The 12,826-nt window shown below is 53.6% G+C and overlaps 1 protein-coding gene across 1 annotated transcript in view; it reads right to left on the bottom strand.

Moving 5' to 3' along the window:
* SLC22A23 (solute carrier family 22, member 23) overlaps positions 1-12,826 on the bottom strand; it is a 133,253-nt gene that overhangs the window by 81,336 nt on the left and 39,091 nt on the right. Inside the window, exon 4 of the mRNA XM_012734159.1 lies at positions 8,457-8,611. Coding sequence (XP_012589613.1) covers positions 8,457-8,611 — 155 coding nt within the window. The remainder of the gene's footprint in view (positions 1-8,456; positions 8,612-12,826) is intronic.

Below are 12,826 nucleotides of genomic sequence, written 5' to 3' on the forward strand. Positions count from 1 at the left end.
CCTAGGTGCACCAGGTTCCCGCAGCCTCCGAGGGCCCATACAAATAGCAAACTCCCATGCCCCCCGATCCTGCAGAGCTCATAGCTCAGGTCTGACCCTCTCAGTGAAGCAGGGTTCCCCCCGCGTCTCCCTCACTAAACTCTGCAACACCTGTGGGCAGGAAGGGGAGCCGGCTGGGGGTGCCCAGTAGGGACGCGAGCTGACCCGCTGTGCCCTGGCCGTTGGCGAGCCCTTGACGAGCCCTTGACGGCTGCTGTGGGGCCGGGAGGAGGACATGGTCTGTGTTTCTGCCGGAGCCGCCGGATCCAGGACTTCGGCCTCCGCAGCAGGGCACCCGCGTGACACAGCGGCAGGTTCAAGGCCCCGCTTCATCTGGGCTGTTTCGCTCTGTTCTCTCAGCCAAGACTGTATTTTTTCACTAACGGGAGTCTTGGCAAAGCGGTAATGAGTTTACTTCCCACCAGATACGTTCGGATGTTTTCTAGATGCCTGGTGTTCCTGACTGGCTTTCAAGGCGGCTGGTTTATTTCCTCCCCCTTTTATTTCATCTCAAGAAGGAGAAAACCACAACAAAATCAAGTCACTCCAGGATTGCTCTCCTGCCTCCCCCGGGCCTCGCCTGCCACTCAGCTCTGCTTTCAGCTTCATACCCCCCAACCCCGACTTTCCACAGGAGGAAAGAAAATCCTGCAGGATGTAACTGGATCCCTGGAATTGGCCCTCGAGGGCAGCTTGAGTCCAGCAGGCAAAAGCCGGGCAATGAAGGGGCTGGAGCGAGCCTGGAGGGAATGCCGCAGGGCGAAGCTCTTGACAAGTGGGCAGGGCTGGGCCTGGGGAAGGGAGCCGTTAACCACCAGCCCTGCCTAGCGCCACGTCTCTCCCCAGAGCACCTTGGTAGACACTCGCCTGGCAGCCGGCCAGCAAGCGCCGGTGTGCCAGAGAGCACGTGAGCCCACCAGTGCCAGTTACTAGTGGGGACTGGGGAAGGGCGCGGCTCAAGGTCAAGCGCCCCTGGTGTCACATCCCCTCCCCCCCACAGTGAAGGGGGCTACGGGTCAAGGTAGAATTCAAAGGCCAGACAGCTGGCCAAGTGGGAGCTGCTGTGGAGACTTTCCATGGGTCTTTGTCTTCTGCCCCTTCGCCTCACAGATGGTCCCAGGTCCCGAGGTCTGAAGAACCACGTCCTGAGAGAGAGGGGACTCAGGCTGAGAGATAAAGTACTTTGTGTGGTCACAGGGCGGGTCCCCTGCAGAGCGCTCCTGGTTTCCAGATCTTTCTACTGTGGCCAATAGCTTCGCTACAGAAGCTCTCAGCGCCACTGGAATTCCAGTCTGGGAGAAACCCAGACCTCCAGGACACAGACGACGGTAAGAATGTCCTTCACAGAGAGGGCCAGGCATCCAAGTATTCCAACTTTTAAATGGCAGAAATAACAATCTTTGCTGTTTTTTCACCTGACTAGGACACAAGTCTATTTTTGCCGGATTTAAAACACCCAAAGAGATCTGCCTTGTGCAGGTGACTGAGACATTTCTTGTCTCACTCCCCAGTGAGGGAGTGGACAGCCATGAACTCCTCTTCTGCAGCCTATTTCCACCTTAGCCTGCAGGCGCCCCACAGACAGACAGACAGACCTTTGCATTTTTTTCAGAGAAGACAAAGTCTCTGTCAAACCTGGTTTGGACTAACGTATAAACAGGGAGAGAAGCTGGATCAGCTCCAGCCCTTTCTTTGAAGGACGAGTACAGCTCTGAGCAGCATCAGTCCCTCAGCCATTTTCTGGTAACTCACTGGCCTGCCAGTCTCAGCTCTGAGCCCAGTGGGCAGCTCGGCCCTGCCTGGCCACTGCTCCTTCTGCTCACATGGGGCGTTCCAGCCAGAGGCCAGGGATCCTTGGGGCTGCACAGCAGGAAGGACAGGTACTTTGTTTCTACATTCACTCTTTGGCTTCTGCAGCCTGCTGGCAGGGCCAGGGAAGAGGACCCAGATCTCGCCTCTGTAACACCAAATTCTTTTGTGCAATATGTTAAAAAGTAGTGTGTCACTTCAGCAACATCTTTGAAAATACAGCACCCAATGCAACCATAGTGAAGGCAAGGATAAATAGATGGGACTACATCAAGTTAAAGAGCTTCTGTACAGCAAAAGAGACATTACAAAAACAGACAGCCCACTGAGTGGGAAAAAATTTTCTCACACAAAACTAGCTATAAAGGATTGATCACAAAGATATACAAAGAACTGATGAAACTCAACAAAAATAAACAACCCCGTCTAAAAATGGGCAGCAGAGCTAAAAAGACACTTCTCCAAAGAGGAAATGCAGATGGCCAACAATCATATAAAAAAATGTTCAGCATCACTTGTAATAAAGGAGATGCAAAATGCAAACTAAAACCACAATGAGATACCACCTCACCCCAGTGAGAATGGCACATCTTCAAACAACTAGCAACAACAACGTTGGGGAGGATGTGGAAAAAAAGGAACTATGCTACACTGCTGGTGGGAATGCAAACTGGTACAACCACTATGGAAAATTGTTTGGAGGTTCCTCAAACTGCTAAACATGGAGCTTCCCTAGGACCCAGCAATCCCACTCCTAGGTATCTACCCAAAAGACACAAAAACACTGAGTCAAAAGGATACCTGCACCCCCATGTTTACTGCTGCTTTATTTACAATTAGAAAAACATGGAAGCAGCCCAAATGCCCAAAAGTAGATGACTGGATTAGAAAGATGTGGTCCATATATACAATGGAATATTACTCAGCAACAAAGAAACACATGCCTTTTAGAGCAACATGGATGGAGCTGGAAAAGATCATGCTTAGTGAAATAAGCCAGAAAGAGAAAGAAAAATACCAGATGGTTTCACTCATAGCAGGAATATAATGGACCAGGCGAGAAAATAGCACTGGACTATGGTGATGGCACATGGTGAATTAGTGATGGGAAGCCCACGGGGATTACAACTGAGATGGAAAAAGACACCAAATGATGTAAAAAAAAAAAAAAAACCTACTATCTTATTCATTAAAAAAAAATAATAGTGTGTCAAAGGCCTTTAGTGAATGGAGTCATTTCTCTCATGGGGAGACGGTGTCCACGGAGAAGGCCCATCGGAAGCATGGGGTGTAACAGTATTTGCTGTTTTTTCACCTGACTGAGACATTGGCCCCTGGCCAGGGTTGGGGGGGAGGAGCAGGGGAAGAGGGTGAGGGAAGCTTCCCTCGATCCCACGCCATGCTTATGTGGCTCCTGGAAGAAGCAGACAGCAGGAGAGCTGGTCCCCGCGCTCCACGGGCCATGGCCATCCCCTCCAGTCACAGCCTGACAGCAAACTCCTGGACCGATGACTCCATCATTCTCTTTCCTTTTTTAATGCACAGCACAGTTTTGATGCTGAATCACCCCGTGGGCTGAAACCTGAGACAAGGAATATCGCGCAGACCGTCCACTGCCAGAAATCTATGCAACAATGAGAGAGAAACGGCTCCTTCCAAGAGCGCCCTGGAAACCACCTAGCCACCCCCACAGCACTGGGGAGGAGGAGTCAACCTCACCCCACTCAGAGCAAATGCAGGATTCTCCTGTGTCTGGGACCAGAAGTCAAGACCCGGCCTTTGATTTTGCAAAGTCATCAGTCCCCTCGGCCCAGTCACACCTTGATTAGATGTAAAGTTCGCCCAATTATTTAGGCTGTCGGCGATCAGGAGGGTCTTTACAATCCGCGGAAGCTTTGGGGGAGTTTCCCAAGGAAACTGTTCATTGTTAGACCCCAAACAAACCAGGAGAAAGTGGAGTTCATTTGCCCACCACGTAAGGCTTGCTGTCTGACAGCAAAAGGGGGTGGGCAGCTCACGTTGGGGTCAGGAGCTTGCTGAAGGTGCAGAGGGGGGAGATGGGGGTCACATGAGGAGAGAAGCTTAAGGAAAAGACTGATATTAAAAGAAACTACTTCTCTCCTATAGGGCTTTATGATAATGGACACCACATCAGCTTTCAAAGCAACACGGATTTTCGCTGACTTCTGGAGAAAGAAGGCTTCAAGAACACTGTACGCCCTGTCTGTAGCCCTGTGAGTCCGAGTTGGACAAAGAATTACTCCACAAAAAACCACATCTGCTTATGTTGAAATGTGAGGTCTCCTTGCTCCTTGAGGGGACTTTTGTTTTTCCCGTACATAAATAGGAAATCGGGGTTGATGGCTTCTCTGAGCGGTCTGTGGTCCTCTACCTCTGGCCCAGCTACGATTTCTATCTTCCTTCCTTTTCTTGCCGAGAGATGAAGGCATAATTAAGCCACTGAGGTCACCCCCATGTATGCAGCTGCACCATTCTCCTGTCAGCTTGGGCGGGCAGGGCAGCGGCCCAGCCCCCACAAACCCCTCAGCATTACTTCTTCCTCTTGCTGGCAAACAAGCACCCTCCCTCCATGTAAAGACCGGGGGGTGGGGGTGAGGGAGGATGCCAATAATCTCTAAGTTATGTCCAAATGTCCAGTGTCTCCCTTTGGTGACTTGAAAGAACAAAAGCTTAAAGAGGAGTAAATTTAACCTGATAGACCTTAGAAAACTTGCAAAGCAGAAAAACACCTAAGGCAACCTTGCCCACAAAGCAGAAAAGTTAGCCCTGTCAGCAGCATTTCTCAAAACTCAGAGTCCAGCCTCGTGACACACAAGCCACACAAGAAATGAAACCTGCAAAAATCCTCCCCATCCCTGCCTGCGTGCCTGGCACCTGCAAGGCTGAAAACAGAGACTCCCCAGCAATCTTCTTCAAATAGGAGCGTTAAGTGAGATCAAAAACCTTCAGGTTGGAGGTGGGAGAAAAATGAAAAACCAGGACCATTAAAAATGTATCTTCTAGGCCCTCCCTGGTGGCGCAGCGGGTTAAAGCACAGCACTGAGAATCTAAAGCCGCTTCCGCATGAGTTCGATCCCCGCCTGCTCCGGAGGTGACCACATGTTGTGGCAGACCTCTCCTGACCCACCCGCTGCTCCCCTCAGCAGTGGACTTCGTCGATCTGCCTGTTCTGCTCCCCACTCTGTCTCTGGTGAAGCCTCTCACCGCCCCCTGAGTCTCTGGCCTGTACCCCAGTTCTGTATGCACAAATAAATAAATCTTTTTAAAAAATGTATCTTCTAAACAATCAATGTACCAGATTTGTACACTTTTCTTTGGAGTCAAGAAACACTTCGCCCCGTGACCCAGGTCATCAATAATTTCTTTCCAGCAAAGCGAATTCCTAAGTGATAACTAAGCCCATGTATCACTGGTGGAGCAAGCGCGAGCCAGCACGCTAACCTGGAAAGGCAGTCAGTGCCCTACTGACTGGGAGCTTCTTGCATCTTCAACTTCTGGCATCTTGTCGGTCCCCTCCGAGGCCACCGGGGTGGGGGGGTGCTAAGCCGGCCCATCACACTTCGCCCTGTCCCACTTGGTGATGCTGTCTGTCCCCCCTCAGGACGCTTATCTCTTCTGCTGCCTCTCCGTCACCTCTCCCCACCCCCACTTACATCGTCTAGATATTACTTCCGTGAGCACCAAGTAATCATTATGCCCTCTGGATTTATATTAATTTTGCTATACCAGATATTGGATTAGCTCAGACAGTGGACCATAGGTCCATGCTTGGTAATTTCCACTGCAGTGGTGTCCGTGGTGAATCTGGATTTGCATTTCCAATCTAAGAAAACATGACTATGTACGGAGGCTCTGCTTTATGTCAGGAAGAATTTGAGGGTACTTACATAAATACGTACAGTAAAACAATCGAATTGCCAAGACAGGATAAGGGGCCACAGACGCCCAAGGAGGAGAGCCAAGGTGAGCTAGGAAAGGCCAGAATGGAGAGCTCATCGTGGAAGCCACCAACAGCTGGCGATGAAGCCCTATCCCCACCGTCCATGGGGTTAGACACACACCAGCCCTGAGACATCAGGGCCCGCTGACCAGACCAGGCCTCCATCTGTTTTGGTAAATAAAGTTTTCGGGGAACATGGCCATGCCCACTCATTTGCATGTGACGTAAGGCGGCTTTCACCTTAGCATGGCAGAATGGAGTAGATGCAACTCCAAACTGTGAGACCTAAAATAGTTACTCCTTGGCTCTTTCCAGAAAAAAAGATGTCGGGCTCTGGGTTTTGTGATTCTTTGTCTGGAGAATCCCAGCAGTTATACAGTGAGCACACTTCTTATGATTCTGACGAGTAAGAGAACTTTGTATTACCAAGAGCTCACTGAGGAATCTCATGGGAAAACATCCTGAGCTTCCTAGGACAATGATACAGCATCATAATGTTCAGTAAAACAGCGGCCCGAGGGGTTGGGGCACTGCCCTCGGGGGCAGTTCTGGTCCAGCATGATCAGGGAGCATCTGGAGAGATGGCAAGTGCCAGGTGCAAGGGCCACCCTTCCCATCGCTCGCTCCCTGTTCTGAGCAGACAAGGCTGATGGATCAAGCTGTTCTTTCCCCAAGCCCGAAGTGAGCCCAGAGTCTTCTCTGAGTCTTGGGAAGCCTCAACCAGCCATTAGCAGTTCTGCAAGAGAGAACTGATACACATCATGTTCTTTGTTCTAAGGTAATTCTCCGTGAACATTCTGACCGACATTGGGTGTGAGCTGGCGGGCAAACTCTCTGCTGAGTTCCTGAAACCCAGTCAACTCTTTTCATGGATTTCCCTTAAGAACCGGGAGCTCTGGGGGTGGTGAAAGGTGCCTCCACATACCTGGCGAACAGGGTCTCTGCACAGACCAGCAGTAGCTGGGGCCAGAGAGAAGTGGGCAGGTTCAGAGTGGGCGGGGCCACAGAGAAGTGGGAGGGGCCAGGGGGTGCCGGGTCCAACAGTTGGATGGTTCCAGAGAGAAGTCACAGTCAGAGAGAAGTGGGTGGGGCCAGGAGAAGTGGGCATGGCCAGAGGGAGGTGGGTGGAGCCAGAGGGTGAACTGGCGTTTTATCTGAAAATGTTTACACCCAATCCCAAGTTGCTTGTCCAAGAAGGAAATCTCCAAACAGCCAACATCTGCACCTGCTGATCTCAAATACCTACATTGCTAAAGCGTGGCCCAAGACACAAGGGATCCCAAGTAAATGCAAAGAAAAGGAGAAAAAGAAAGATGCCTGCATAGTCATAGGCCAGTAGAAATGTTGCCTGAAATTATCTTTTTTTTTTTTAAATTTGACTTTTTGTTTCAGCTTTATGGAGGTATATTTGACATACAGCACTGGAACAGAGATTTTTAAGAAACTACAGGTCACGGTGGAGGACAAACCTATGGAGGCAGACTTGAAACAACACACCCCGTCTTTTCTCTGTCCACTCCTCCCCTGTGCCTGCGAAGCTATGCGATATACAATGATTCGTTTCTGTGTTCTACCATACAGAACAAACGTTCAGGTTATCTGACAGAGCTGTCAAGGGCCTTCCTGGTGGCTCAGGGGTTACGCTCAGGGCTATCACCGCGATGGCCTGAGTCGCAGCCCCGGCCAGGGAGCTGACCCACATGGCATGGCAGACCTCTTCTGTCTCGCCCGCTGCTCCCCTCAGCAGTGGATTTCAGTAGATCCACCCCACTCTGTCTCCGGTGACTCTTCTCACTCCCAGCACATCTAGCCGGCACCCCAGTTCTTCTATGCAACAATAAATAAAATATTTTGAGAAAGTGTCACCAGCACTGCTGGACAGTAGGTCTGTCCAGCAGACCTACTGTATCCTGCTGGACAGTGCTACTCCATCTGTAACTTTCCCTAGGCTGCCTAAGGTAAAAAACAAAGACCAGACGGATAACAACACTATTCCTAACATGATTCCCAATGGATCTTTCCACCACATGATGAGAAAGTATAAAAATAAGCAAAACCTCCATGCCTAAAACTGTCTTTTTATGGATTTGTGACTGTGCACTAGAAAACACCAACTGCACAAAAAACCCATACGGCCAACAGCGAGGGGACTCAATACACTGGTGGAGAAAATGTTTCTGGCCCTTAAAATATCGCCATTTACTCTTCAGGTGAAGAGGTCCTGACACAATTTGGGCCACCTCGGGCCTGCATGCAGAGTCTGGATTCTCTGCATGGCCTCAGCGAAAGGAGACAGGAGACAAATTCTCAGAATCCACCAAAATGCTGACCCAGACGCTTCACGGCAGCCGGCACTTGGTCGGCTTTCCAGCTGGACCGAAAAGTGCACAGAATGTCAACAAAGAGAATTCCAGAACAAGGCAAAGGCCCTTCCACAGCAGTGGTGGGCTGAGCCTGCTTCTGCAAGCAATTGCACAACCCAGCGAGTCCTTTGATGTCTCCTGAACTCCAGTCGGAGGTCAGGATGGCTCAACAAAGCTTTTTCGCAATAGTGGAGTCATTCCCCTCCTCCATCCCCCCAAAGACAACCCAGGAGCCCTCCCAGGCCCTGGGCCACATTGCTGCCTCGCGCCAAGGCTCCACTTACGTAATGCGTAGAGGGTGAGAATGATTCCAGCCAGGCAAAATCCTTCGAAGAACCTGAGTGTGCTGAACATGGTCACATTCACCGACAGGGCCACAGTTAGTCCGAAGATCAGAATGAAGATGATGGAGAAGAGCAGCACAGGCCTCCGGCCGACCCTGTGTGGGGAGAGGGCATCGTGAGGATCGTCACGCGGACTGGGTGCCAGGGCGCAGTACCCAGCAGGCGCTTAATGGATGTCGAATTCCAGCACCCTGCACTGGAAAGCTGGCGACTATTTTGACCCACCATGGTGGATCTGGGGGAAGGGAGACCCTCAGGGTCCATGCAGCCACCTCCCTGGTGGTGCAGATAAGGGCACACAGATGAGCTTGTAAGAACTGAGTCAGGCACCTGAATGTCTGAGGATGGCGGGGGAGGGGGGTGATTCAGGCAGGAGGAACCAAATTAGTAGCAAGTCCCTAAACAAACCTCGGACACACCCAGCGCACACATGAAGTCCCCGACCTTTGGAGCCGGCTCCCAGCTCGGCACCAGCTCTGGGCTGCAGGCAGCTTCGTCCCCCTCCGGGCTCTTAGCTACGGGGCGCAGGCCTGACCTCACTCGCGGCCTCACCAGTCAGGGCTGCCAATTCGTTTCCACCATTAATGGGAAGTAACTTTGAAGGGTTCGCGGACTAAGAGAGTTTATTTATTTTTTCAGATTTATTTATTTATGTTTACAAAAACTGGGGTACAGGCCAAAGCTCCACCAAGAGAGTGGAGAGCAGACCAGGCAGATCCACTGAGATCCACTGCTGAGCGAGCAGCGGGGAGACAGGAGGGGTCTGCTGCGCCCTGTGGGTCAGCTCCCTGGCCGGGGATCGAACTCGGGCTGCAGTGGCTGTAGACAATCCCATAGTGCTGAGCTTTAACCCCTGCACCACCAGGGAGGCCCCAAGAGTTAGAGCTTTAAATAACTGCTGTGGACCGGAAATGGGAGTCTACCGGGCAGTAAGGGGGGAAAGAGGCCTCTTGGGGGAATTTTTGAGTGGCGGAGTGTTCACCCTCTGTGGGCTCCAGTGCAGAGCTGGCAGGTGCCAGGTGGGAGCACTGGGGGGGATGTGCTTCCAGGTGAGGCTGGGAGGGGGCGCCAGGGAGTGCCATCTCACCCTGGCTGACGGCCAGCATGCCCTTCCCCAAACCGCTGAGTGGCAAGCACCAGTCTGAGACAGAAGTACTGTCCCTCGGCCAGCCTGAGCCAGGACACCTCGCAGAGAAACTGGAACATGAGAGAACTGGTCTCTGTATGTGGCAGTGGGGGCGGGGGTGTGAGGGGGATAAGGGGAGCAGTCTGCCTGGCACCCCAGGCACCCAAAGGGAAACTGAGTGGCTTGGATTCATCTCAGCATACTGCTGATGTGGCACCTACATTAAAAGCAGAAGACAGGCCCTCCCTGGTGGCGCAGCGGGTCAAAGCGCAGCACTGCAAGTCAGCCACAGCCGCTTCAGTGCGAGTCTGATCCCCGCCCCAGAGGTGACCCCCATGGCCCGGCAGACCTCTCCTGACCCGCCCGCTGCTCCCCTCAGCAGTGCACTTCCTTGATCTGCCTGTTCCGCTCCCCACTCTGTCTCTGGTGAAGCCTGTCACCACCCCTGCACCTCTGGCCTGTACCCCGGTTCTGTATGCATAAATAGACAAAAAAAAAAAAAAGACAAAAGGCAGGTAGCAGGTGGGTTTGTGGCTGCCAGTTGTGTACGGGGTCGGGTTGATGAACGGGTCCTTCCAGTGTGCAGGAAATGTCTGACCTTAATGTGTGCTGATAACTCTGCAAACACACTGAGCACAGTGAATTGTGTACTTAAATGGGTGAGTTTTACGGTATGCATGTTACCTGCCAGTAAAATTGCTTTTTTTTTTTTTTAAAGGGAGATACCCAGCGGAACAGCCTTCCCCCAGGAAGGAGATGGGTCTTATTTTAAGAAAATTCGGGGTGGGGGTAACCATCAGACACAACTTCATTCAGAACTGCGTAAGCTTCTAGCCGCCCCTGGTCACCACTTTGGGGTTTAGGGAGATGAGGCCAAGGGGATGTGGAGAGTTGGGGGGTCACTGCTCTTGCTGACCTGTACTGGGGCCACCAAGCACTCACTGCCAGAGAGACTTCCAGATAAATCTGTCCAAGCCCAATTCATTTAGAAATAAACGTACAGCCTGGCTCCCCCGGGGAAGAGCCCCCAGAAGACCGCTCACGACAGAGAGGTCTCCACTTCTGTCCCCCTTCCTTCCCCGGGCACGGGGCTGGCCACCGGGGGCGGAGTCACTGAACTGTGGGAGACGCTTCCGGGGTGTCTTTACCCCCAGCCCCGGCCCCCCAGCCAGGGGCGATTCCTCGGAAAGGAGCCCTCACTGCTCATCCCTTAAACTCGGAGCTGCCCTAAATATCTCCCTCCCGAGTGGCTGCGAAGGTCAGTAACTGTGGGGCCACCGGGGTCTTCACCCCGCTCCGAGGCCCCATTCACCGGGGAGGAGGTGGCCTGGGGAGGCCGGGGCTGGTCCCTGTCAGCCGGGGCTCCCTCCGGGTGGCGAGCAGGTGTGGACAGACAGTGGGGTGTTGGCAAGGATGCTGCAAACGTGCGTTAGGGCGTTGCCACTGGGTGCAGACTGGGTGTGGACATCCCCTCTGACATGATGGGAAATTCCCACCGGAAGCAGGGACACCCCATGGCGGCCGTCCGGATCCCCCAACTCAGACCCCCTGACTTAGTACCTGGCGTGGCCCAGGGCCCCTCAGATGCCGTCAAGGTGACGGTCTGACCCAAGAGGCTCTAACAGAAATGCGAGAGCCTGGCCTGGCCGTGTCACAAGGGGCTTGTGGGGGCAGGGGTGGGGGGCACTGTGGGCTCTGAGACCAGAGGGGGGCCCCCGGGCCAGCAATGGCTGCATGGAGCAGGACAGGCAAGGCCCAGGTCTCCACGCGCGAACCCAGCCAGCTGTCAGCTTCACGGGAACCACGGCCTGTAAGACCATCTGTCTAAGCCGCCGAGCATGGGGTCGTATGTCAAGGTGGGGAAGTCACGGGGGATCTTGAAGGGGACATGCATGCCCCCAGCCCCGCCCAGCCTCAAGTCATTTGAGATCTGGGTAAAGGGATTATTTACAAAAGGGGGGGTCAGCTGCGCCAGATAACTGGGTGTGAAGAGCAGAGGGCTTGGCAGGGTGGAACCCAGAGAAAGGGGGGTTGTGTGTGTGGAGGGGGGGCACCCCTGGGGGAGACAGGTGGCTCTGCAGGTCCTGGGTGCAAAGAAACTACCCTCCCTCTCCCACTCTCTCCGGCTGCTGCTCCCTCCCCACGGCCATCCGGCTGCCAGTGGCCACTAGAGGCCGGGCCCCAGGGCCAGCTGTGGGGGAGGGCAGAGGGCTCTGGAGCCAGAAACACAGAGGTCCAGCAAAAAGCCCGGGGTGCAGGGCCACACATAACGTCCCCAGGTCACGGGTATGGAAACAGCCACTTCTCCGGCGACTGCCCTCACCTGTGAGGCCACCCTGGGCCTTGGTGGCTGTCCCTGGGCTTCTGTCCTGTCAGCAGAGTCTGGCAGGATGTAAGGGCTGCCCCCTCCTTCCACACACCACAAAAAAGAGGGCAGAAAGCGCCAAATTCCCAAGCTGCAACTGAGTCTACTCACAAGGTTCCAGAAGCCTCCATGCAAGGGGAGCCTGCCCCCCGCCCCGCCCAGCTGGAAGAGCCCCTAAGGCCGAGGTCTGCAGCCTCAGACCCTAAGGAGACCCTAAGCGCCTCTGTGTGTACCCCAGACGCAGCATAGACTCCAGGAGGCCCAACTGCGTAGCGGGGGAGAGGCGAGCGAGCCCCCCAGAACCGCCTCTTCACCTTCCTCAGGACATCCTGGCTAATGGGGCCACGTGAGTCCACCTTCCCGGCCGAATCAGAGCTGGCTTCTAGGAAACGGGGGTCGTGGTTCAAATACTGGGGCTGGAGTGTGTTTAGACCAGCCTAGCTCACTTGGGAAACTTTAAATTCCAGTATGTGATTTTAAAAAGAAACCCTCTGCTTCTCCTCCCTCTCAAGTACGAGGCTGATGGCGCCTTCGTGACTGTCCCCGGGAAGGGGCCTAAGAGCAGAGTCCCCAGAGGGACTCACGTTACATAACATGGAGGCCCCGAACTAGAGGGAATTCCTCCTGCTGGCCTGGGCCCTGGGTCTGGTGGACCCCAGCTACCTGGGTTGTGGGGGGCTGCTGTGAGCAGAGTGCTCCCACCGGCCCACACCCGTAGCACTTCCTGCAGGCGTGTCCACCCTGAAACTGCCTGCCGGCCTGCTGGTCACTCTGGTGACACAAGCTATGCAAGGCCCATCGTCTGACAGATTCCGGGTG

This window comes from Condylura cristata, unplaced genomic scaffold (genome assembly GCF_000260355.1).
Source record: "Condylura cristata isolate star-nosed mole 26May11 unplaced genomic scaffold, ConCri1.0 scaffold00048, whole genome shotgun sequence".
Lineage (NCBI taxonomy): Eukaryota > Metazoa > Chordata > Mammalia > Eulipotyphla > Talpidae > Condylura > Condylura cristata.